Source organism: Strigops habroptila, chromosome 17 (genome assembly GCF_004027225.2).
Source record: "Strigops habroptila isolate Jane chromosome 17, bStrHab1.2.pri, whole genome shotgun sequence".
Classification (NCBI taxonomy): Eukaryota; Metazoa; Chordata; class Aves; order Psittaciformes; family Psittacidae; genus Strigops; species Strigops habroptila.
In genome coordinates, this window is record NC_044293.2 from 4,557,210 (window position 1) to 4,583,368 (window position 26,159).

The window sequence follows — 26,159 nt, forward strand, 5'->3', positions numbered from 1 at the left end:
CTGTAAACTGTGGGAGAACGGAGCCATTAGAAGGTCGCGGAGCTGGGGAGGGGGGTGGTTGCTCTGCTCACTGTAACAAACTTGACTCTTGTGCCCGAGAGCCTGGTTTCTTCTACAAAGCTCCAAATTGCGTTTCCAGGGGATAAACGGCGTTTCAACCGCATTCTCGACCCAAATTCAAACCGTGTCTTGAAGGTAAAGCAGGGAAGAAACAACGCCAGCTTTTCCCTGGGCTTGAGCATGGGGAAAAAGCCCAGCAGGGTTCGCAGGACAATGGGAAATGGGAAGGGATTTTCCTGTGTAAAATAGAGAGGTAGGTGCCAACAAGAGCTAAGTCCAAGTTGTCGCAAGGTATCAATCAACGACTCGCTGAAGTCTGACAATTTAGTGGCTTTCTCCACCTTCTCTGGGTCCTGTCCTCCCCAGCCTGGGTGGGAGGAAGCGAAGTTCTGCCGGACATCAGGAACTGGGGGGGAAAAATACTACCAGTGCTAAAAAAAGAGAGGCAGAAACGGGTAACACGCTAGAGGATGCTCTCAGCAGGAACACCACTACCTGAGCTGGGGGAAAAACCACTCCTGAAGAGGCTGCTTTCCCCTCTGCTGCCGGGCTAAAGCTCTCTCAAGAGCGCTGTGGAGGTTTCTGGCCGTGCATCCAGCGGCATTCCCAGCATCGACGCATCCCTGGACACCTGTAGGACGAGCCGTCCCCATGCAGCGCCTTATGCCTCGGGAGATTCCCCAGGCATCGCCTCCGCTGTCAGGTCTCTGTTGCAAACCCCAATGATATAACGGGATATTCTGTCCTTGCAACCTGTCTCTGAGCAGCCTCTGGCTGCTACTGTATAGATAACGTGTACCGTGTTTGTCAGCAGTTTTCCTATTGCCTGCTCCAAGGAAAATATCCCTGTTTTGTTCCTAAAAAAATATCCCCCTCTCTCTCTTTAGGGCTTCTGTAAACTTTCCAGGCAGGGTGAACGCAAGAACAACCCAAATATTGTTTCCAGCCACCCAGGCTATTTTGCCTCCATGAATATGCCTCTTTGTACGCTACCACAAACGTTAGGGCTGCATGAAATCCATTTCTAAAGCGAGCAGACCCGCGCTTGCACCGAGGTTCTTTCCCGGAGGAAAGTCCATCCCTGCGCCCGCCCAAAGCTCCGGGCTGCAGCCCCTCATGGAGATGCTTTGTGGGTGCTCCCGGGTCCCGTGGTGGGGGTGACACCGGCCCCGGGATGCTCCGCAGAGACCCAAGGGCTTCATGCGCTGCTGTGGGTCCAACCGGGGAACCGAAAGCAGAAGCAATGACTTTCCTGTCCCTTCCCTTCTCTCACAGAGAGGAGATAAGCGTTTAGATGCTGCCGAAGGGCATAAGAAAAGCGCGGGTGAATAACATCCCCCCAAAATTACTTTTGCACCGCCTTTACACATATATTAAACCACAAACTGGCAGTGCAGAAGGGAGCAGAGACGGCTGCGGCCCAGGGTAGCTTGTGGCAATGGTAATAATTAAAAAGTCAGTATTCAGAGGTCATGTTGCTTTGCTTATAGCCCTAATTCTTTCCATATCCTTCCAGTCAGGATTCCAGCGCTGTCTTTTAAAACTTAATTTCCCATTATATTACATGTCTCATTCTCTACAGTCAAATACGTGTGTTTAGATGAGATTAGCACCCTCTGATAGACTGTGAATTAAGAAGTACTTGCAGATCAGCAAGTCCATAGTGGTCTGAAGAAGAGAAATACTTCATTAATCACATAGAATAAACCAGTGTGAACCAAAATGCCTTTGTTTTTACATTTATGTTTTCTACCTCTCCATCATATTCAGGCCCATAGGAGAAGTGTGTATGGAGAGAAGACTGGATGCTCCTGTCAGGAGGTTATCCAGTGTGTTAGATATATAGTGTGTTAAGATCCACACGTCCTATGTGGTTGTGATGTAAATCAAGGTTACAACATGAGAAGTTGAACTTGGCCAGTATGACTCAACATAAGCCACCCTTGATAAAACGAACCATACTAAAACTGAAATCCTTCTCTTCCTCCTTCAGCCACCGAGTCCCTCCCCTCCCTTCTGCATTTTGAAAGCCATGACAAGAAATCCAGGGTGGCCTAGAGGTGGCCATAGGCTATTTTGTACCCCAGGGCTGCAACAGTGAGTTTGTTCCTCCTGGGAGCTGCTGTGGAGCACCTTGCCAGCAACTCCCTCCCGGTTACAACATACAGAGGCCTTTTTCTGTAGAAGGCATAGGATAAACATGAATTTTATATATGTGGTGCATTTGTTTGGGAGGATTTATACAAGACGTTGATCCCAATATTGCTTTTTCTGCTGTAAAGGGGGTAGTGTACACATCATCAGCTGAGAGCCCATGGAAGTAATAAATAAAACACGTCTCCTCCCGCAGGACAAGCAAGTAAGTTTTTCTGGAGAAGGAAAAACATGGAAATAATAATGATAATAAAGGCTTGGGAAGAGAAAACAATTGGAACCCAACCTCCTGCTTTCCAAACTTCTTGCTCACTACAACTTGGGAAGTCCTCAAAGCTCAGCGTGGGGAAGCAGGAAGGAGAAGGCAGGTGCTGTCTGCATCTGAACAGAGCCTTGTTCTTGCACAGCACTTCCATCCACACTTTCAAGATGGAACAGAGAATTGAAGTGTTTTGCTCAGGAACACCAAGCTCTCAGGCTTGGATCTGTACCCACATTTCCTACCTAGGTCATTAGTCAACCCCACCACTTCTATAAATAAGCCAGTCACCCTCAGAATCTCTCTGTTGCCTCTGGATGCATTTTAAGCCAGTGGAAACCATCATCAAACTCGGAGGGGCCAGAGGTTGACCTAACCCATGTGTTTAAGGTTCTAATTCTCCTGAGTTTAACCACATTCTTACTTTTATGCACAGCCTCACTGGTCTGAATGAGCTACCTGGTTACCCTTTTGCACCAGCGGCACTGAGCTGCCCAACTTACAACTTTTAGGAGTCAATAGGAGATAGATATTTCCTTTGTCTCCAGAAGACTTTGGATCAGTCTTAAGAGACTTCTGTCCAAATCCTGTAGAGTTTTCTAAACACAATGACGCTGGTGTGAATGAAGCTTTATAGACAAAATACCAAAGACAAGGTCCTTGCCCCCCCCCCCCCCCCAAACCAACGTTAGATGCTGATGAGGGTTGCAATAAAAGGCAGAGAGCTCAGAAGCACACAGCTCATGTATCCCTCCACCCCTGAAACGCTGGATATAAATCCAGCCTGAAGTTCTTCCTGGTGGATAAAACACATTCTTATGTGAAGAGAACTTTGTCCAAGCACTTTGCCTGCAGGATTGTACTTAGTGGAAAGGCTATCCCGACACAGTTATGGACAGCCTCACTCAATCCTGCTGGAATGTCAAATTATTTAGGCCTGGATCTTGGCTCCACTTAATTCAAAAGGAATTTTGCTACTAACTGGAGCTGAGACTGGATCTAGCCTCACAACAAAAGGCAATGATACCATAATATAGGATGTCAAAGGGCCTTCATCTCTTCATTGTAAACAGAACACATCTCAGATCATTTCCCACATACAGGAACTCCAAAGAGACATTAATGCTAAAGCTGGGCACAGACTGCATAACATGTTTCTTCACTTGAACTTTGAGTGAATTTGCTTTCATGAGACTTGAATTTCATCTGCTTTCCACAGAGTTTCTATTCTTCCAGAATCTGCTCCAAAGCTATACGAATTTAATAAGCAAAATTAAATCACCAGCATTCCCTGAGCTACAAGTCTGATTTTGGGGGACATCAACCGCATGTGAAGTCTTGACCATTCCTGTTTGGATTTGGTCTAGAGACCTGGTCCAGAGAGTTGCATGAGTTCACCCAATCAGGGAAATCAAGTAATGCCACATGACCTGGGAGTCATCCTACCGATGATGGGAAAATCCCACCGATGTACTGGGAACTTGAGTTTCCAATACAAGTACTCCTAACAAACTGCCCACAAAACGGGCCACATACAGAAATCAATCAGTGAATCACTTCCGATAATGTGCAAGTACATGAAAATCACAACTGGTGCACGGAACATTGATTAACAAGAGGGACAAGAAAAAAGAGGCTAAATTCTTGTAATGAATTATTCATACAGATTATCCACCCAGCTCTAGTTAACACCCTTCTGTGTTTCTTCAGCCTTCTTCATGGAGAGAAGAGACTTGTGTTTTAGATTTTCCCTAAGTGCTGTTGCATGCAGGGTTTGCTTTAAACGTGTAACACAGATGTCCCAGGCTTGGTTTATTTACATTCTTGGGAACTGTTGTGGAAAAAAACCCATATGATGTCAAATATAATATAGTACTCGATTGAGTTATAAAGGGACCAGGCTGTGCCAAGCCTTGTTTTAATCTGATGAAAAGAAAGAGGCAGAAGTGGCCCCTCAAAATACATTCTAAGAACCACTTCTTTCTAAACTTAAAAAACCCGACATACAAACAACTGTTTAGAGTGTAAGATCTGGCATCAGTCATTATCAGTAAACCCAACTGAAGTCGGTTTGCCTACTAAATTGTATGAAAGCATTACTCAAGGAAAACCATAAGTCACACTGTCAAAGAAATCCCAGTATTACACAGCATTGCCTGGTGCAACGATCTGCAGTGACTGAAAGAGATGTTTTGGTTTAACTCATTAAATATTTTCCCCCTCTAAATCCATCTTGAAATGGACCTCTCAAAAGACATAACTTGAGATATCGCCTTGCATATTGGATTCAGTCGCTGGCGCAGCAGAGAAGTAGAGGGGTATTAAATGAAATTTAGCTCTGGTTCAAGACTAAATGGTATCTGGGAAATTGGAAGCCAATGTAACAAACCGCTGGGATATAACACTAGTAGCACAGCACCACTCTCATATTGGTTTCAGAGCAGCAAACCACCACTGTAATGCAATTCAGGACACCCTCGCTATAACAGGAGTTATATTATAACCCATCGAACCAAGCATGAATGCATTATAAAAGACAGGGCCAATTCAACACAGTATTGGTCCCTGATGATACAGCTTTTGACTGAATCCCCTATATTTCGAGACTTATAACTGTGATATTGGAGACTCCAACCCCTCTCACACTAAAGGTAGAGTGAGATTTTTTTCCCTGCTAAATCAGGATTTTCAAGTAATACAAATGATTATAAACTTGGGAAGATTGTAATTTTTGACATTACCTGTTTAAAGATGCTGTCATGTCTTACCTTGACGTAAGACGAAGTGTCTGGTACAGTCTGAAACATCCTTACTTGTTTAATAGGGAGATCAAAGGGTCCTAAAATTGACCTGAAATTAAAAAAATAAAATAAAAAGAACTCATATATATGTATATAGAAAAGTAAAGAAACAAAACGTTGCTATAAAAGTAACATTAGGAATAAAATTTCAAGAGGAGCGATCAAGCATTTAAATGTACCTTTGAAAGGACACAGCAAAGCGTCCACCACAGTAACTACAAGTCGAGTAGTAGACAGGAGCTGATGAAGTGGGGGTTTATTTCTCTTTACCAGCAGTTTGGTTTTGCTTTTGGATTCCCCCACCCAGGAAAAAGAGCCTTCTTCACCAGAGCAGGTGGAAACGTTTGACATTTGATTAACTGAATTTCTTAGCCAACAATTAAAAGCCAGCTGAAATACTCATGTTTTCATGTCGAGCCTAGTTAACCCTATTGACTTGTAGCCAAGGGTTTCGCTTGGCTAAATGAAGGGCAGTTGCCTTTCCTGACTCATTGAAACCATTCCGAGCCATTAACCTGCCGGCCTCTATTGATTTAAAGAACCTTTCTCACCAATAATAATTAAACAATAAATAAATACAAAGTTTTAAGAATAGCGAACGGAAGTATCATTCCAAACAGCAATACCCTCTCCCCGGGGTTGTCACTCTCAGCCCCTCTATTTCGGATGCTCGGTCAAACATCGCGGTGCTTTATCTCAGGCTCGCATCAAGGCAGTACATCTGGTTTTCTGTACTTCTGAGACTTGATGATCTCCTGATGAACAGGAGGGGTTTTTGCCTCTCTTCCCTCCCAAGTCATCACTACAGAGATGCCGAGATGAACAACGGTCGTGGAAAATGGAATGGTGTGTGGGAAAAATAGATCTGCAGTCCCTAAAACGACAACTGGTTCTTTTTGCCTACCCGCTGCCCTCAGGATCTTTAGTCCCATCGGAAAGCACCACAAAGCGATTAACTTACTGTAGTTAGTGCATCGTTAAGAAGAACAACCACACCACGCACCCCTCCACATACACACTCCCCCCCGCCATAGCAGGCAGCTCCTAAGTGCTGCTGTTCTGCCTGTTTCGGGGGTGGGAAGGGAAAAGTTAGAAGTTTAATCAGAATTTACTATAAGACAATTACACTACACAATTAGAAATGCGCCTATTGAGTTGCGCACAAGTGGTCAATACTTGTGGCAGTGGTCCTAACTCCACACCTAGTTGGTCCTCATCTAATACAACCCAGCCACGGCTGGGGAATCACGGGGCAGCCTTCGTTCGGTTAATGAAGAAATCCTAATTTCGGGAGGTGCCACCCTGGCAATACCGAACACCTCCGTGCCCCCAGAGCTGCGCCCCTGCTTTGCAGCGAAACGTCTGATTAAAAACATAGGAAAAGAGAGAAATCAAGCAAAAACCACCCCCACAGCCCAAGAACTCTGGAAAAGCAAAGCTCGCTATCTGCACGTAAACCCCCCTTTTATTGATTTTTAGAGCATTTATTACGCGGCCAGCTGGCACAGAAGGGCAACCGATTATAAAATCGACAATGTGTTTCTGATAAGTACAATTCTTTCTTCTGTCGTCCTCCCTCCTAACACATTCCAGTTTATTTTTGCTTCTGAACTTGCAACAGGGGGTGGAGGGGGACGGGGTAATTTTGCTTAGCCAGTAAATTTTCGAGGGTCAAGGATTCACATATCGGGTTCCCCCGCTCCCCTCTGCACCCCTGATCAACGCTTCCCCCCCATCCGCTTACCTCCCTCTTATAATTCATATAAATAAATACATCTGCATATTTGGAGCCCGTCTGAAGAAGTCTGCTGTGGATTAGTCATCAATCGTATCGCCCTGCCAGCATCAGTCGCAATATAAAAGGGCCTCTTAAACTACTTTTAAGATCCGCCTCTCGCTTATTCTTATTACTATTATTTGAATGACTCACCTTTTATACCCTTTCCCCTCAACCAGTGGCGGACCAGTTTGTAAAGATCCAGGTTGAGACCAGAAATAAAACTCCCCACCAGTTCTGGATTACTACCCTGCCGCTGCAGCTTTGCAAAGAGCAGAAGATTAAACTTGGTAGATCCAAAGCAGCGCTGAAGTTAGAATTCCCAGCCCATCCAGACAGGCTGCATCAACCAGGCATTTCCTCAGGGGGCTTCTGTAATGCTCACAGCGCCAGGACGTGCTTTCCTTTCCCTCTCTTCTATGCCTTCCACTTTTCATTTGATTTCCGTTTTCCCCCTTATCAATATTTCAGCTGCTCCCTCGCATTAATCATGGCTATGTCACATCCTCGCCCAATGAGCCCACCGGGCGTTACTCGCGACTTTAAAGAACCAAGGGGGAAAGAAAGGATAAACCCCCCAAATTCACAACTTTCTTAAAAAGAAATACTGCTGAGGAGTGAAGCCGAAAAGAGACGCTGAGTGGAGCTCAAGTGCTACTTTAAATCCCCTTTTAAAATAAGGAAGTTTCAAATATCCGTTTTTAAATCATCGTTCCTTACTTTGAGGTTTTTTTTCCCCCGACTCTTACCTTGAAAGCAGTTAACCCATTTCCCCCTGAAGCTGAACTGAGAACACGACAGAAAACGCTGCAGATGCATAAGGCTGGGAAAGTGAGATGGAATCCCACCGAAACTATTCTCTCTGTTGGATCAAGAATCCAGCATTTCTCTCTCCAGATCCTTTTTAGCCATTTAATAATACCCTCTTAAATAGTAACTCTTTTAGGGAGGGAAAAGAAACACATCTTCAACTCGGGGGCATTTTTCCCCCCACGAGGGTCACGTTTCTGGTACATATTGTCACCTCGGAAGGGTTCACAGATGATATTTTGCGCTAACCTGGGGAAGAAACTTCCAGGGATTTTAATACGACATCAATTTTAAACGTAACCCTCACAAGGGTTACCAAAACTATTTGGAAAATGTCCTTCCACTCTCTATTCTCTTTCCCTCCTTCCCGGCTTTGCCCCAAATTCCAACATATTGAAACATTTTTCTCCTTAATAAGAGGAACATATAAAGTGAAGGGGTGAAAGGGCAACTTGGGAGCCGTGCCTAGAGCTCCGCACACAATTTACTCTCTGGTAGACTAGGAGTTTAGCATTCCTCCCAATTTCCAAGGAAAACAGACTCAGACCTGTACCCAGTGACCAGGGACCTCGCCAGAGCCGCTTTTTTAATATAGAAATTCTTGGGATTCTTCGTTATTATTATAATTGTTGTTGTTTGTGGTAAGAGAAACAGTTTCCGAGGCAAGGTAAAGAGACAGGGATTTTAGGGAGAAGCTGACTTCCGATGGGAGCAAAAATCAACGCGGCAGGAGGTGCCGAGGAGAGAAAGGGAATCGGGGAAAACACTCTTCAACGCTGTCACTTCTAAGCGTGTTTTTAAGAAATCGCGTGCATCGGGGTTAAAAACGCCGTTTTCAAGCCTTAATCTCGTTATCCTGTGGGGATGCGAACAGCTCTCTGTGCGCACTCACAGCCGAGCTGGCCAGTGACCGAATCAGATCACGTTTCAAAGTCATTTTTCATCCTTTTCTCACGTTTCCACGTGTGAATTACACGAACCACGTAGCTGAAGAGGAACCCCGAGGGCTCGCTATTGTGTTAACAAACCCCTTCTCCTCTTATTTTCGTTGAGGGGTGGCTAACAGGCGCTTGCATCTCTCCCCCGTGCGTATCCTTAACAAACGTACCCACAATCTCAGCCGGGGACCACTGAGCACACACACCTAATAAGCTGCGATGAAATAAACTTTAAAGGTCGGCGTTAACAAAAGAGTGGGGATGTAAAAGCACTTATAAGTTCACGGGAAACGCTCTCCCTGAATCCCGAGCTGGATTTGCTACTACCCCTTGTAATCAACCCCCACGGTGGAGCAGAGAAACCCATGTGGCCAGTTGCAGTCATCTTGGGAGCTTTACTAGCCCAGAAGAAAATTGCTGGCAAATTGGAAACAGATGCAGAGTTGGAGACACCAAAAAAATTAAAGTCAAACACCCCCCTCCCCAACGCACACACTGAGTTACAGAAGTTGTGTTTACACAAATACCTCCGACGCAGACATGACATTTCACGTCTCCATCAACAACCCGTAGGTGACTTGGATGTAAGCAACGTCTCAACATTCATCACTGGCAGTGATTTTTTAAAGCTGCCTATGAAATCTCTCCCTCTCACACGCTCCACCTGGCTCCTGGGGCAGCTGCTCTTGCGTTGTGCCTATGCCCCCCTTTAACAGGGTGCTAGCAACACAAACAGTGACTGAAAACCCACAAAGAACTTTATCCAAGGGGCGGGAGGGGGGGATCTGACAAGTGCTCGATTCTCATAAGCCTGTCAGACAATTCCTAGAACAAAGGAAACGGTGGAAAAACTCCGAGTCCTGCAAAATATGCTCTTTTCATGTTTTCTATTTATTAGATACGTTAAGAGAAAACAGACTCATATGAGTCCCAAATGTAGGCAGAGTATTAAAAGAGGCATGTGTATGCTCCAGCAATTACAGCTGAATTTGATTAAAAACGTCATGAGGACTGCAAAAGCAGGAGTTACCTGATACACTAACCCTGAGGTTGCTTTAGGATGAATTATAACACAATTCATTTTATTTTAATAGGTCACTATAAGATTAACTGTTTAAGGATGGAGCTGTGCTATAAATGTTTACATCAAACCCGAAATAACTGAGCTTTACTTTCTGGTTGTTTAGAAATAATGTTTATTACATTTTAAAATTCCTCAGCATGTTAATTAGAAATAAGGGGAAAGTATTGGGAAGTCAAAAGGAGTTCCCGTGCTTGACATGTAACCACGCACACACTTCAGTTTCTCTTTCCTAGGAGGAAAATGTGGTGATTTTTAACTGGCAATCATCATTTCCATATGCTATGGGAAAATAGTGACAACGACTTCCCTCCCTTCCTGCTCCTCTTATGGTCTTGGTCCAGAATCTGAAGGCACTTTGTAGTCTGGGTCCATGGTCAAGAAGAGCAGCCAAAGCCTGGGGTGATGATTCTACCTCGGCATCAGCCACCACAACAGCCAAATCTGTGCATTTGGGGAGGAGGAACCTTGAAGATCCATCTGTGACCTAGAGGCAACATCTCATGGACATGAAGGAGCTCAACACACCTTCCTACTTTCTGTTCCCAAAGCAGGGGCTGTGCCTTTGAACTTGCTTTAGCTGGTGTAAAAGTACCTTGCAGATAGGTCCAAGAGATGGAAGGAAAAATAGCCTCATAAATTTCCCCCTCAAGAAAGAAAAGGTGAAACAAAGAGTGAACATGGAGAGATGTTCATCTGACTTTGCATCCGGTGTTCTGCTGGGGAATTTTGGGATGAGATAAGAACCCCTGTGTGGCTGCAATTCTTGGTTTCCCCTGTGTGATCTTTAAGCAACATCTAATAAAATAGGTACTTGTGCATGGCTGGAGCTCTGAGGGGCAGGCAAATGGATGATCGTTAGTTACAACAGTACCATATTGCTGAAATGAAAACATTAATTCCATAGGAAATTTTTATTTTTAAAATTTATTTCCATTTCCAAGCTACAAGAAGGGCAAATTTGGAATTTTAGCATGGAAAGAAATTGCTGTCATGTTTTCTTCAAGGTAAACTGAAGTGATCATCTCAGTCAGAGAAATCAGAAAGACCCATTTCAGTGCAGACAGGCTGTTTCATTTTCTCTAGTCAATGTAACTAAAAGCACCTTGATAAATTCCATGGAAAATCAGCAAAACACTATAAATATTTCTGGGGAAAAAACATTTCAGCTTTGCTAAATCACTCTCTACCATGAAAACCACCTTTGAAATCGAATCTGTTTCACCCTGGTCCAATGTTAATAATGAATGTGATTAGTTTATTAAAAGAAATAATCATAAATTATTGATAAAATCATTATCAAAACACATGAAAAGCTCTAGTTGCAGAGATAAAACGAGGGGATAGGAGAAAGGGAATTGACATCATAGTTAGTTTCAGTATTATTCTTGCAGAAGGAATGTTAGGTGAATGTTCATGGAAGCCCCAGGAATTATAAATTCTCCTTAATGGGAACAAGACTCTTTCTGTTGTGCTGAACTGTCTCGATGTGAGGACGTGTTACTGTTCGGACTGTTTGTTTTGACTGGTGTTTATTGTGAAGTTAGAGAAAGTGTGTGGGGTTTGTTGTTGTTTTTAAAGACATCATAATTTACAAAACATTGGAATTTCCACTCCCTGTTGTCTATAAACATCTGAGGAAACTGTTTACTGTCCATAGGATGTCATGTAACTGTCCCCTTAAGCCAGTTTTGGTTTGGAACTGGGCTCATTTGACCCTCGGTTCATGTGTTCTGTTTTTCTTTAGTTTTCTTACGAGGCTTTAGAGATATCCTCCTGTGGGTTAGGTTAGGCAGAATCTAAATGTTATAATGAAAGACATTTCCTGACCCAAATACAGTTTGCACAGACAGAAGCGCAGGAAGTGAAGTTTAAGGACAGGGTAGTAAGACCTTAGGCCACACAAGAGCATCTTTAGGGGCAGAAATGGGACAGAAATCACTGCAAATCCTTTACACCATGAAAACAAGCTCCCCAGAGCTCCCCAGCAGCCTTTGCATGGAGCCTCTGCTCTCCTGGGACCCCAGTACTGTAGATGTGGCCCCGGTGGTGCCTTTTTTAGTGGGGATTTTTGTGTTCAGCCCCTTCGATGTTGTTTTGGTGACAAAACCCCTTGTAGCTGCACGTTCCTCTCCCAAATCCCTGTGCTCCCTCTTTTGCCCCTTTTTTCCCCCTCTTCTGCACCCTTTTTTGCACCACTTTAATAAGGATGCCCTTGACTCCTGCACAGCTCCCCCTCCTTGCACAGCCCCGCTCCACAGCTCGATCCCTTTGTGTCTGCTCGCTCTGGGGTTTCTGCTTTTTGCTCTCTTTAAGCAAAACCCTAAAGCCTTGCACTGTGCTGAGGGGAACCTCCAGCTCCCTTGGAGCCTCCCTGGCTGAGCTTCTGGAGTAGCTGCTGCTCAGGAGAGACCAGGCAGCCTGTGAAGACACATCTGGAGCTCTAAAGGGGGTTCATCTGCTCTGGTGTCCACAGGAAAACAACCAACCAAGAGAACAACCAACCAAGAGAACACATCCATTATTCCTTTCCAGAGGCTGGTTTCTTGAAAACATCTCACCCTGTGTTTTAGCCAGTGTGGATGGTGAAGGAGGTGAGCAGGAGGGAAGAGAGTGAGAAGGAAGTTGGCTCCACCAAAAGGCAACACAAACAGCTGAATGAATGAAAAAGAGTTAAAAAAAACCCCAACCCTGAGGTGAATTAAAGAAAAATGAATGGCTTAAACAGGAGCTTGATGCGATTCCAAGTGTTTTGACATGGAAGCATGTTTCCCATTCCACTTCTCTGCAGAGAAGGTTTCTCTTCGAATTAGATGAACCATAAAATCAAAAGGAAATTTAGAACAACACTGTAAAATGGTGTTTTACAGCCCTTTGCGCAAAAGGCTTTCCCTTGAAGAGCTCTTATACCTGGGGCCTTGTCTACGCACTATCATCAGACAGCTTGGAGTACACCAGTCAAATTAAAGTGCCCGCTCCTCCTGAGCGAGGCTGCAGGCCTTTCGGTCTAAAGGTGCTTTATTGTGAAAATAACTATTCCCATATGGAAAGGAGCGATGATTTGGGAAATCTCTCTGGTTAATATTATGAAGCGCTTGCTGTGAGCATTTGCTGTATCATGAAATGGCTCCACATCAAGACAAATCCCTGTCTGTTGTCAGGGCCTCCAGGACATCCCTTCCAGAATAGAGACAACGCAAAGTGCTGAGTTCAATAAACTTTATTTTGACCAGTGGTTTATGAGCCAAAGAAATTGTGTGGGACAAGAAGATGGTAATGTTCCCTATGCAAGGAAAAGAGGATGCTGGAGCAAGTTAACTGCAGAATAGCTGCATCCAAATGAAAGGCTGTACCAGTATATGAGAAAATAGAACAACCACCAACCAACCAAATGAGAATACTGTTATCTCAGTTAGCTGAATCAGTGCAAAATAGGTGGTGGTCCAGGGTTCCGCAGCTGATAGCTGTTGGAAATCAATGTCACTGTGGTCTCCTCAAGGCTCTCTTTCTGCTCAGTAGCTAAGATACGAAAGGTAGGTCTTAAGTCACAGGTTTTAAGGTAAAAGGACATGGTTTGCAAAATCTTTCCTGTTTCGAAATAGCCCTCAGAGCATGGAGACTTCACCCAGCTGGGCTTTCAGAGGAAGAGTGTACAACCCCACTTTTTCATCCACAGCCGTTCTTGGAGACAGGTTTTCAATCTGTCTAGAACAATGTGAATTACTGTTCTCTGATATAACTGGCCCAGATATTTTTGTCTTTGAAATACATTACAGATGAAGCCTACACATTGTTCCAGTTACTATCAAAAACCTTGTCCACATGAGGATAAAAGGTGATTATAAAAATATCCTAGTGACCATGTGAACAGCTACTACCTCGTCCTGTTGGTACTAAGCCACATTGCTCTAGGTGGCATATGAACAAAGACCAGATGATGCTCTGGGCCCCAGAGAGCTTCTAGATTTACACAACACATTATAAACCCTTGTAGTGCGATAGACTGACCCGCAAGCTGCTGCTGAAACCAGCATGTGCTCTGCAACCCTTGGAAATCAAGCGGTTTATTTTAGGAGCCTGCCTATAAATTGAGGAGCTAAAATTTGGGCTCCTCATTGGAAAATATTCCAAGTCTATAAAGAGATCAAGATGTTTCCCTTTTCCATCCCAGGCAGGACCCTCTCCCTGAACAATTAGAAGCAAATCCCCTCTAAGCATTCCTGTTTGCTGCGGGAACTGAAGTCGTGACACTGAGTCACACATCCTTGGGTCTCCAGAGGTGTCCGGCTCAACTTGTTGACTCTGCTCCAGTCACTAGGCCTATTTCCTGGACTTATCTCACCGACCAGATTTCCCCTCCTCTCTCTGCCTCCTGTGGCTCATAAACACTTGAAATCTACTGTAAACCCAATCTAGGCTCACAGCTTGTTGTGAGTACAAGCAGCAGCAGATAGCAGGAGATAAGAAGCGAGGCCACATTGTCTTTTTCCAGCCTGCGCTGAAAATTCACTTTTAAATCTGAAAATTGTTTGCTTAAGGAAAAGGAAATGTGCGTGTGTGCACTGGGGGGCAGTGAGAGAGGGGAGGAAAAAGAGGAAGGGAGCTGTTTTAGAGACCAAATCGGGTCATACCAAAGGGAGGATTGATGGAGATTGATGAAGGAAGTTCAGGGAAGGTCCCAGTGCAACAGGCACTTGTAAACCCTGTGCTCCTGTTATCCTGCCCTGTTCCTAAACATCAGACCATTCCCAACGGGGAGGTGGTGTTTCCGCAGCAGAGCCCTTGGATGACCATCTCCCTCCAGGCACTCTGAGGCCAAGTTTTGCCGAAGTGACACCCAGTGGGAAGTTGCTCAAGCCATGGCTGTGTCCATATGCAAGAAGTTCTGCTGAGCTTCCGCATGTGATTTACTCACTAAACTGGCAACGAATCCCAGTGTAAACACACTTAGAGCCAGTGCTCAAACTAGAACAGCGGAATGGTAGGAAATCTCTCTCTCCCCTCTCCTGCATGCATGGAAATCACTATGTATTTCACGTCCAAGCAGTGCTGGATGACATATTGTCACTTGTGCACATCAGCTACTGCTCCCATCAGCAGAAATAACTTATTTCACTTCCCAGATCAAGAGGAGGTCAGGTCTAACTCCAGGCTTTAGTAAGCACAGCTCTGTTGATGGCTGTGAAGCAGTGTGATTCCTGCCTGACAGCGCTCTGCCAGCAGCATTACAGTGCTGGGCTGGTTATAGTGACCAAAAAGTGTACTTTTACAGGCGCAGCTGACTTTGCTCATGTGGTGGTTTTATCGCACCACTACAATGCAGAGCTGGAGCAGCTCTGCCTGTGCGAGGGGTGTTGTGGGGTACATGTGTACTCCTGTGCTGGTACAATGCTTAGGGTGAAGGAAAACTCTGGAGCATCATGGCTATAAACACTTTGATATAACTTTCTGTACAAGGCAGGGATGGTCCCTTTAGCTCTATCACTGCAGCACAGATTTTGATCACAGTGACAAAGCTCCCACTGAGTTCCACAGGAAGGGAAATCTGCTCCAAGCAAGCACATCCAGCAGCCCCAGGATGCTCATCCATGAACCGTGCACAAGTGCCTTTTGATCTTGGAGGTACCAAGATATCCCGACTTCCATGGATCAGATAATGGCTCAGAGCCCGGGGCAGCTCAGGTCTGAAGGGAAAGATAAAGGAAGTTTGTAACCCCTGCATGGAAAGTGCTATGTAAATGTATGAATTGATGTGCTGATGGTGCTGAAGTCAATAAAACCCGCTGTTGATTCCACTGGGTGCAAGATTCAGAGCTTCTTTTGTGATAAGTTTGGAGTCCTTGGGACGTGTTCCTTGAGAAGCTGGGATGCTGCAGGAATACAACCAATGCAGGGAAATCTGAGGGGTTAATCCTCCTCTCCATGCACACTTAAGATCCAGGCACCTTTAAGGTGCATGGGCAGGAAGCACCCACATTTTCACAACAGCTATCTCTCAAGGACTGTCTTTGGGAACAAACATTCTGGAAACAACCAGAAACAAGGAGAAATGGTGAGGTGTAATAAAGTAAAGAAGAAATCAGACTGGCCATTGATGCTTTCTTTATCAATGGACCAGGCATACCTCATTTGGAAAACTTGAGTCATTTCCTGGGATCAGAGAGGTTCTGATGGAGCTGCAGGAGCTGAATGAGGAATCTGAGCCACTGATTCAGTTGGTGACCAAGTGTTCCATGGGGGCAACCCCTCGACCTGCAGCAAGTTAAGTGCTGTACTTATAGATGGGTCTTAGTGGGACTTACCAAACTCTCTACTGGCAGTGGGAATGAAGTATCAATGTGCTTTGTCACGTGTGGTTTTAAGAGTCTTCTTTGCAGATCTGCCCTTCATTTTGTCCTGTGTTTGGGTTCCCCATCTGCGAAATAGAGATAATAGCACGGCTCCATTACACAAAGTCATTGCAGAGATAACTATGCTCAGATGCTATGGCAACAAGGGCTGTGTAATGCTGAAGATAGCAAGGGATGTGAGGGGCAGAAAGCTGGCTTGTGTCAAGCATGGTCTTTTGCTGGGAAAGGATGGAACAAATCAGCTTCAACCTCCCTTCACCAGTCCTTTCCCAGAGGAACCGTGCAGGTCTTACACGCTGAACTATCAGATGAGTTTATTTTTGGAAGGAAAAGCAGTCTCAATCCGTGCGGATTCTCTGCTCCATCACGTCTTCTCACCTCCCCACACCACCGCCCCTGACCTCCCTCAGCAAAGTCCTTCATCTTGCTTGTGTTTACGCATTGCCACTGAAGTAGAAGGGCAATGAAAGCAGATGGCAGCTGCGAAACCCCAGCTTTTATGGCCAAGCCATCAAAAAACAGCTTCAAAAAACATGAGGTGGAAATCTCGGCTGCTAAATACCTGCCCATAGTCCCTGGCTAATGCCAGGTAAGGTCTTTTTGGGCTTTCCCTCGTCTGGACCCTCCGTGGTAGAGTGGTTTCAGCTCCTGTTCTCCATCCTTGCCCATTTCCTGGCTCCTGCTGTGACACTTTGATTCATAGGGCCCAACCACCCGTAACCACCCAGGGAAATAGAAGCTAAGCCAGGCAGCTATGGTCATTCATTTTCCCCTCAGGGGGAGGAAAAGAGGCCGAAGATAAGATCGCTTCATTTAAGCCAGAATCCATTTTTCACTGGCCAGTCCTGGCAAGTGTGATCCCTCCAGGAGGAACAGCATGGCTGCCACTGTCTTCAGTAAGACCTATCTGGAAGAAGACTCTTTATCCTCAGAGCCAGCTTTCCTTGGCTGGTTCCTCCCTACAGAATGCAGACTTTCCTGGGAATCAGCACATTCAGCTGACTAAATGATGCCGTGCCTCAGTTTCCCCAACCCCGTTCATCAGGACTTTTGAGATGCAAAACCATCAGGCACTTCCACTTGTCCAAAGAGCTCTGCTCATCAACTTGGGAGGAGACAGGCTGTCTCCTGTTTCCCATCCCAGCCCTGGATCAAAGAGCACCCATCCCAGCATGGTCCAGCTCGTGACTGCAGCCTTGCCCTGGTCCTCATTTGCCCCAGCATCCAGTGGCAGATGCTTCAGCAGAGGGTGCAAGGAGTGTGCTGGACAAGGATGCTACAGCATTGCGTGGCGATTGCTAAGTTTTTTCCCTTCCTCTGTTACAAGATGTTCTGTGGACAGTGAAGCTAATAATGCCTGGTTTCCTGTGGGCTCCTATTCCTTGTCCCCAAGCTCATCACATTCCTGCCCTCTCTAACAGGAGAAGATTAGGCCAGGGCTGGGCTGGTGCTGATTAGTGCTGGCCACTGAGCAGAAGGCATAACATCAGAGCCCTGCCTGCCTCTTCCTTGTTCGGGGGCTGATCTGGGTCTCTCCCCTCCACCCAGCTGCTGAGCTTTGCAAAATGTGTAGAAATTCAATTGTAATTGGGACATCCAGCCTTTTAGAGGCTGTTTGGTTGAAGTCAGGGGGGTAGAGAGGAGTGCTAAAGCAGATGGGCGAGGGGAGAGATTAGAATCATAGAACAGCCAAGGTTGGAAAGGACCTTAAGATCATCCAGTTCCAAGGCAGGGACACCTTCCACTGGACCATGTCACCCAAGGCTCTGTCCAACCTGGCCTTGAACACTGCCAGGGATGGAGCATTCACCACCTCTTTGGGCAGCCTGTGGCAGCACCTCACCACCCTCACAGGGAAGAACTTCTTCCTTATATCTAACTTGATTGCTCAAGCTTCCTTTCATGTTCCTGCACCGCTGAAATGCTTCACAAATACCTCTTGAATTCAGGCTTTCTTCTGAGTGTTTTCAGATTTGAAGTGCCCGTGTTTGGTAGTTGTCAAATTGCTTATATATTTTTTCCACCCTGAGGAACATTTGGTTAGAAAGAGCTCTTTGCTTCTATTTCAAAGGGTGTGAAAGCTCAATATTTAGGTGTTTTGATTCTTTTAAAAATAAACATTCCTATTTTCATGATTCCTTCTCCCTTTCCTTTCCCCATAGAGTTTTAAATGGAATAGCCAAAGCTTTAAAATCCCTGATGAATCAGAACGTGCATCTTTTGCACTGCTTGGTGCAGTTACCTGTCTTGGGGACCTGGCTTATATGTCTCCATAGCTGAGGTGCTCCGAGCATCTCTGTGGCCTCCTGTGGACTCACTCCAACAGCTCCACATCCCTCTTGTGGTGTTGTTCCAGAGCTGGATCAGGACTGCAGGGGGGGTCTCCCAAAGAGCACAGTAGATGGGGAGAATCCTCTCCCTGACCTGCTGCTCACGCTGCCCATAGATAAAATGATTTGTCAAATGTAGGCTTCTTCCCAATGCATTCCAGACCACTCACTCCGTAGGTCCCATGAGAGTCTGGGCACAAGGATAAGGTACCAGCACTCGCCATGGGTAGACCACTGTGAAGTGACTCACATACCACAAGCAGTATGTGTGCCCATGAAGTGGCTCCTGACACTAAGAAGTCCCTTGTGCTGTGTGTTGGGATTGCTGGAAAGTGATAATTCTGGCTGTCCCACAAAGTAGTGGAGCCTGGATGTCCTCATTCCCCATCTTCATCAAATAAACGGCCACTGCTTCCAGCTGAGCTGGCTCAAATGATTGCCACAGTTTAAACAGGAACACTTAGGGAAAAAAATATCCCTCCGCAAATCTGGATCCACCTCAAATATGTCAAAATCCCTCCTTTCCCAGTGTACAAGTGTCACTGGGATCACAGCTTTTTTGGTCTTAATTTTCGCTTCCCCATCTACTCACTTTTTATCTGCTAAATGCCAGGGTCATGATGCTCATCGCAGCTCCAGAGATGGTCCTGTCCTTACACAAAGGCACAGCCAGTTGCTCTATAATCAGTTATATTTTCCTTCACATTGAAGAAAACACTATGTCACCCAGGGAAAGATGCTGTACTTGGTGGCATGTGGAAATGCCAGCAAATATGTTCACGGAGGCCAGGACTTACCTGTTCTCTGCTTTAGTCAGAATCCTTCTTTCACTCATGGTAGTTTCACAAGGCACAGAAAGGTTTCCAGTTCTCAAGGACTGAGATTACTCACCGCAGTGATGCATCTCAAAATTGCCAAGGAAAGATATACATCACAGCATTTTCCACTTGGCTGGGCAACATGCGATGGACCCGGATGGAGGCAAGCAACCTTGGCAGACAAGGAGAAGGATGCTGAAGCTTCCCATGCTGGGCAGAGACAGGACAGCACCACCTGGAGAAAGAAATGTTATCTGTGCAAAGAAGCCAGTTTCTGCTCCCTGAGCTTTAGAGCTTTTATTTTCCTTATTGATTTTACTTAACCCCTTGGCTCCAGGGGAATTAAATGATGTAGAGGGTAGAGCTCAAACCTGGGCAGAGTGGCAAGTAAATCAGGTTTGTTGGTGTAGAGAAATCTCTCTGCACTTCTGCCTGGGCCTTCCTTACATGACTGCAGAGGAACGAGTGTAGGCAGGCTGCAGAAAGTATGGCTGAACGGCTCCGAGTGGAATATCTGTCTTTATTTAGCTTGGAAGCAGCACTGCTATTGCCTTTCTCTTGCCTACTGAGGTCACCGCTGCAGCTTGTTGGCTCCTGGCTGCTGGGACACGCTGCCCAAGACCCACCAGCTTCTCTCTCCAACAGAAGAGGTGTTTTCCTTTGCATGGTTCCCGGTCTCGCCGGGAGAGCTGCCTGCAAGCCAGCGCCTGTCACCAAACCAGAGCTCCACCGCTGCCAAGTGATTCATTTCTCCTGACTTCAGACTTTATATATATACACACACGCATATATTTACATATGTAAAACCTACCGCAGCGGTGCCTGGGAGGTACAAGTGCCCTCTCATGGCATGCCGTCCCTGGCTTTGGTCCCAGGGACCCCTGTCCCCAGCCAGGAGGAGTGGGATGGGTGTCACGTTCTTGGTGGGGCACAGCAGGGGCAGTGCTTTGAGCAGGCAGGGGGTTTGGAACTACATGATCTTAAGGTCCTTTCCAACCCAAACCATTGTATGATTGGGTTCAACTCCCAGCTGGAGCAAAGCTCAGGCCAAGCAAGACAAAATGTCTCAGTGTCTGCCTCCAGCATCACGGCATGGTGCAGGGGTGGGCAGATGTGAAAGCTCAGCCATGGTACAAACATCACGCAGGATGATCCAGGGCCAGCCACAACCTTTTGCTGTGCTTTCCTTAAGCAACCACATGCTCTGAAATGAGAACTCTAAGCAGAATTGGGCCCATGGAGTAAGCCAGGGCTGCTGGGAGCACTTGGAGGGATGGGCTATGTTGGGGTCTAATGTCCTTGGGCTTGTCATTGTCCACCCAACATGGGTGGTTTTGCATGGATTTACACCTGGAAGGCTCGGTGTTTGAGCTTAAATCAATGACATGAAAGCAGTGCAGAAGGTGGGTTGGGCTGTCAGGTGTAAGCTGAGAACTAGCCCCACTTCAGTACAGCTGAGGTTAACCAGAGGAGGAAACCAGGTCAGGATGTCCCCATGCAAGATTGCACCAGCCCCGGGACACTGGCGTAACCCAACGAGCTTCCCTTTCTGCAGAGACACATCCTCCTGCTCTCCAAAATGGGCATTTGTCCTTTTTAGGTTGTCAAGGCAGCAGCGTTTCCAGGCCGGGTTCCTGCAGATGCAAGGACACCCCATGGCAATGGCTTATGCTCAGGCCACCAAGCAAAGATCATCTGAGCAAGGAATCAAGTCTTGGCTTGAGAGACCCATGTTTCTGTTCCCTTATGGGTGATCTTGGGCAAGGTCTTCCCTGTGCGGGTGCTGAGGCACTGGAACCCCCAAAGAAGCTGTGGCTGCCCCATCCCTGGCAGTGTTCAAGGCCAGGTTGGACACAGGGGCTTGGAGCAACCTGCTCTAGTGGAAGGTGTCCCTGCCTGTGGCTTTAGATGAGCTTTAAGGTCCCTTCCATTCTGTGGTTCTGCTCTTGTGGCTTGTCGTCCCAAGGACGTGAGTGCATTGCCCTGGGAGCACGGATGTTGCTCACATCTGCATTGCCGACATGCCATGAGGTTTTCATGGGAAGCCCCATCAGGCCATGTGAAAAGCAAAGCTGCAACCTGCAGTCTTCATGAACATGCCTTCTCTCTCTTTTTTCTCCACAGTTAGTTGTTGTTGTTGTTTTTGCTTTATTGGTCTGACCAGATGTTCTAAACATCTGGCAATGGCATGTTTAGTTTTTAGGCTCTTCTGTGTTATATCAGTGACATAGCAGCAGAGAAAGGAGCAGGAATGTCTCCGTCACATCTTTTGCCAGGCAACACAGATGTTTTGGCATCTTTACTGCTGGTCTTCTAGTGCCCGGTGACACCATGTGGCCAGAGTGTGCTGTGACCCCAGTTAAACTGGGCAACCTCCAGTATGTCCCAGTGCCAGGAAGCTTAGTTTTGAGGTGTCGTACAGTACAGAAGAGGATGAATAATCAACGGGGCTAGGTCCAAGCTTTGGCTCTGGTAGGGCTCTGCTTCATGACCTGGGGAAAGCGCCTCTCCAACATGCTTTAAGTGCCACGTAGTAAGTCACACGTAAAGTTCTGGCTGGAAGTTTTCCCTGAGGAAAGGTAATGATAAAGTGTTTTCTAAGTGAAAAGATTTCACAGACTTGCCTCAGCCATAGAATGGAAACGTTATTAGGTAACTACAAATCCGTGTTTCTTAAAGTTATTCAAAGAAAAGAGAAAATCTGTCCTTTAACAAAATTAAATTGGGGGCGTAAGGTAAAACATTTGTTTTTCCACTTTTGAGCCGAGAAGCCCATTTTAGACGTGTGGGGGGAAACAAGCCGTGCACACGTTCTGGCCGAGCTCCATTTATGAGCATCCCCTGTCTGTCGCAAGAGAGCTCACACTGTCAGCTCTCCAGCTGTGGTTTTGAACCACCGGCCTGTGGCGAGCAGGAAAGTAATTACAGCACCGTTTTCGCAGCTCTCTCTTATGGAGACAGCGCTGTCTGGAAGCAGTGTCTGTCTCCCTAAACATTCCCTGATAAAGCCACGACTCGCTGCTCCAGAAGCGAAACAGGAAATTTATCCAACACCAGAGTGCTGGGAGACTGGAAAGTGTAAAAGCTATTTCAAGGTACAAGATGTCCATGGCCTGGGCTGAGGGTTGTGAAAGTTGAGGTCGCTCTGTTGACATCAATACAGAGTTGCTGCAGCGAGGTGAGAGATTTGATGATTGCAAAGGCATATTCCCAAGCAAAATTGTCCTCCCTTGTTGTGGTCTTAATAATCAAGCTCCCAAACAGCTGCCTGCTCTGTCTTACCTCAAACCAAAGGAGGATTTGTACCAGATTACCCATCAACTTCAATTATCTTCTTCTTGGGAAAGAAGATCCACGTAATGAGCCAGGAGGAATAGAAATACATTTCTATAGGAATAAATGTGTTAATTGTCCCATCTCCCCATCTCCAGGGGAGTGGTTGGAGAAGGGGGGGCTGTGAATCAGGGCTTTTGAGAGATGCTGAGAGGACACCTTGCAGCTCATTGCCTGCTCTAGATGGTGCTTTTAAGGAGTTACAAAAGAAACCTGGAGAGGGTTTCAGCTGCTGCGGCAGGTTGCTGAGTCCCATCTCCCAGGTGCTCATCTCCGTGAGGAAGGGATGGAGTATGTTAGTGCCTATCTGGGGATGGAGATGTATTGAGGATTAGAGGAATTACCAAAGGCTTGCAGGGGTCTGCCAGCAAGCTAACAGCAGGTCAGAAGGTTATCAGCACGATGGGGAGGCTGTATTTCTTGTATGTCTTTCCACAAGAGCTCAACTGAGCTGGAAATGCCCCATCAACTGCTCCTTCTCGGTAGCACCATCAGCTAAGATTTAGGGGACATCAAACAAGCTCCGTGTGCCCAGGACAGCAACTCCTGAAGGAGGACTGTATCCACAAGGTTGTTGTACTTGCTCTGGACCTGATGGAAGGCACAGGGTGGAGGGTGGTCAGTCCAATGGGGCACAAACAGAACTGAAAGAGAGGTGTGAGCTCCCCAGGGCTGGCCTGGGGAACGTGCCCTGTCAGCAGCGATAATGGGTACAAGGAAAAGGAGAACTACCTCATCTGTCTCTGTCTCAGCTTGGGGAAGTGAGAGGGGAATCTCCTCCCTCTATGTGCCTGCAGATGCTGGTGAAGAGGTCCAGCAGAAGCATTCGCACAGGCCTGGAGAAGGATGGTGTTTCCTTTGAGCACGGACAGCCCAGCCAGAGAAGCTGTGGTCCCACAGGCACAGGGTGCTCTTCCTTGCACCAAAGAACACCAGGACGTGCCTCATAACAGGGTAGCTGTGGGTTGATCACCATAATGCAGCCCCAAAGCTGGAGAACCAACTGTTTTCTGCAGGAGGTGGATGATTCCCACCTCCCCATCAAGATGCTTTTATCCACCTCCCCTACCTTTTCCCTCTAAAGCCATGGGGAGATAGAGGGGCTTCATGACAGCCTGAACAGGGCTGCTGGAGTAGAGGGAGGGTTCAAGCCATGCTGCAGGTCTTCCCCCAGCTGAGCCCCATTCCGAGCCTGTCTCCAGCACTGAAATGCTGGCACCTTGTGGCACCTTGGGAAAATAGCATTTATAGTGAGGCCAAACCCGCTCTTGGGAATCCCAAATCTTGGGAATCCCTTGCTATCCCAAATCCGGCTGGATCGGGAGGTCATTCTGATAAGCAGGGAGAGAAATTGGGCACATTTGTCTAGGGAGAAGGCATGAGGCTGCAAGAAGGGATGTGGAAGCCCTGCTCCTCCCTCCATGCTATTTCTGCAGCAGTCCTGACTGCACGAGCTTTTCCTTTATAGGATGTGGTCTTTCAAACAAGAAACTTCCCAGATGGATTTTGTTCTCGATTCTTCCTTCTTGCCATATTTTGCCCTCTCTGTGGTATCTGGGCTGGGAGCCTGTGTCAGTCAGCTGAGGAACTGAGACCACATGAGACATTTCCCCTCATCCTGGAGATGTCTCTCATCTGATTTGGAAAGATCCAAGAGACTGAGGTTTGATGGGAGCTCTGTCCCCACTGCCCGGCAGTGCCGGATATATTGTAGGGGTGAAAAATAGCTGTGGGTTTGTCTCAGATCTTGTCCAGCTCTTTTTTCCAGATGGACTATCAGCTGAGCTCTGCTGCAGTGCTGGGAATCCTTTTCCAGCAAATGAAGGGTTATTGAAACCATAGGAACAAGTGAGTTCCCACAGACAGTTTAAGGGTGATTCCTATAGGTGCTCAGCCAAATCTCTTCACTAAAAGTCTCGACAGCCCTCCATGAAAAGCACAGGGGTTTTTTATCTCAGTGCATTAAACTGTCAAGAGCAAATCCCATCCCTCCCTCCTGCTCCTATGCTGCTCTCCCAGTGCTGCTTTTCCACGCAAACTGCTCCATGTGTGGAGACACTGTCTGAGATGCACCAGGAGCTCCCTATGGCCCTCATTGCTCTACCACTCTTGGGGACCTGGAGCCCTTTAATAGAACAGGAAACGTCAAATATTACGTGGATATAAATAACTCAGTAAAAGGGTTACAAGAACATCTGGTTTCGCTCACTCCCATAGCACCGGATGGCACTAGGGGAGAAAGAGAGAGATAGCTCACAATCTTTAGCCATAGCAGGACACTTTTGGATGTCAATTGGGCTGTGCCTTGGTCATAGAACCATATCACAGCCATGCAGGTGTTTTCTGCAGGGCACCTGCTTGTCCAACAGCCCATGTCCAAGAAGGGAGGACTTCTTGTGAAGTACGTGCATTGGCAAAATGTGCTGGGCTGCTTCTACCTACACATGGTGAGCTCTGGATCGGTGCCACCAGCATGGCTTTACAGTGCAGGATTGCCACCTTCATTGGTTTGTGGACTGCTTGTATTAATGTTTTCTTCTTTGTATTTAATACTTGTTCCCTGGGAGGATAATAACCTCCTTTCCTTTCACAGGACTCCATGAACATGTACCACACCAAAGGCATATTTTGAATCAGTCCAAATATTCACTTTCTTTCCATCACTTAGTTCTAATGCTCTCATCAAGGTGATCAGTTCTGCCTTTTGCGCTGGAGTAGTGCAAGGTGAAGAATTTGCTTCTATAACCGAATTCTCAGTAGTCACCGTATATCCTGCATAGCGAATTCTGTCCTCCACAAAACTGCTACCATCCGTGTATAATTCCCAATCAGGAGCATCCATCCTTTAAGTCTTCTCAACTGGAATAGACATGTTCAATGGTCACCAAACAATCATGTTCTAATTGTCCTTCTTTCTGCACGGAGTTCAAAAAGACTGCAGGGTTACTCAAGTTAGTTGTTCGCAAAATAACATTATCCTGTTCTGACAAAATCACTTGGTATTTCATCATTCTGCTAGGGGATAACCAGTGACCCCCCTTTTGTTCTGAAACAGTCATCACCATGTGTGGTACATACACTGGTATTGTTCTGAGTCAGCATCCCGAGCCCAAGATGTTGTCTTTCATGAACAAACAACTGAAAGTCTTTGGTTAGGTCTGGAAGTCCCAATGCTGGTGCAATCCTTAAAGCCTGTTTTAAGTTCAGAAAGGCTTTTTTGCTGTTCGGGACCCCACACAAGCGATACAACTTTTGGGCTTCATATAGCAGCTTTGCTATCAAACCGTAATTCATTATCCAGAGGCGACACCGTCCGGCCATTCCCAGCAATGCTCTCAATTCATGATCATTTCTAGGTTCGGGAATACTGCAGATGCCTCTTTACGGTCTGTTCCCAGTTGTCGTTGTCCTTTCAAAATCTCAAAGCCCAGCTATATTACGGTTTGGC

At 46.3% G+C, this 26,159-nt stretch overlaps 1 protein-coding gene across 2 annotated transcripts in view; it reads right to left on the reverse strand.

The window, feature by feature from the left end:
• Positions 1–7,643, reverse strand: part of FLI1 (Fli-1 proto-oncogene, ETS transcription factor) — an 80,521-nt gene extending 72,878 nt beyond the window's left edge. Inside the window, exons 1-2 of one of the 2 annotated variants that reach the window (XM_030505291.1) lie at positions 7,205–7,643; positions 5,242–5,323 (exon numbers count right to left, since the gene is read on the reverse strand). In XM_030505291.1, coding sequence (XP_030361151.1) covers positions 5,242–5,280 — 39 coding nt within the window. In that variant the 5' untranslated portion in view covers positions 5,281–5,323; positions 7,205–7,643. Of the gene's footprint in view, positions 1–5,214; positions 5,324–7,204 lie in introns of both variants that reach the window. The other variant, XM_030505290.1, reaches the window with a different exon arrangement.
• Between the last annotated feature and the right edge of the window lie 18,516 nt (positions 7,644–26,159).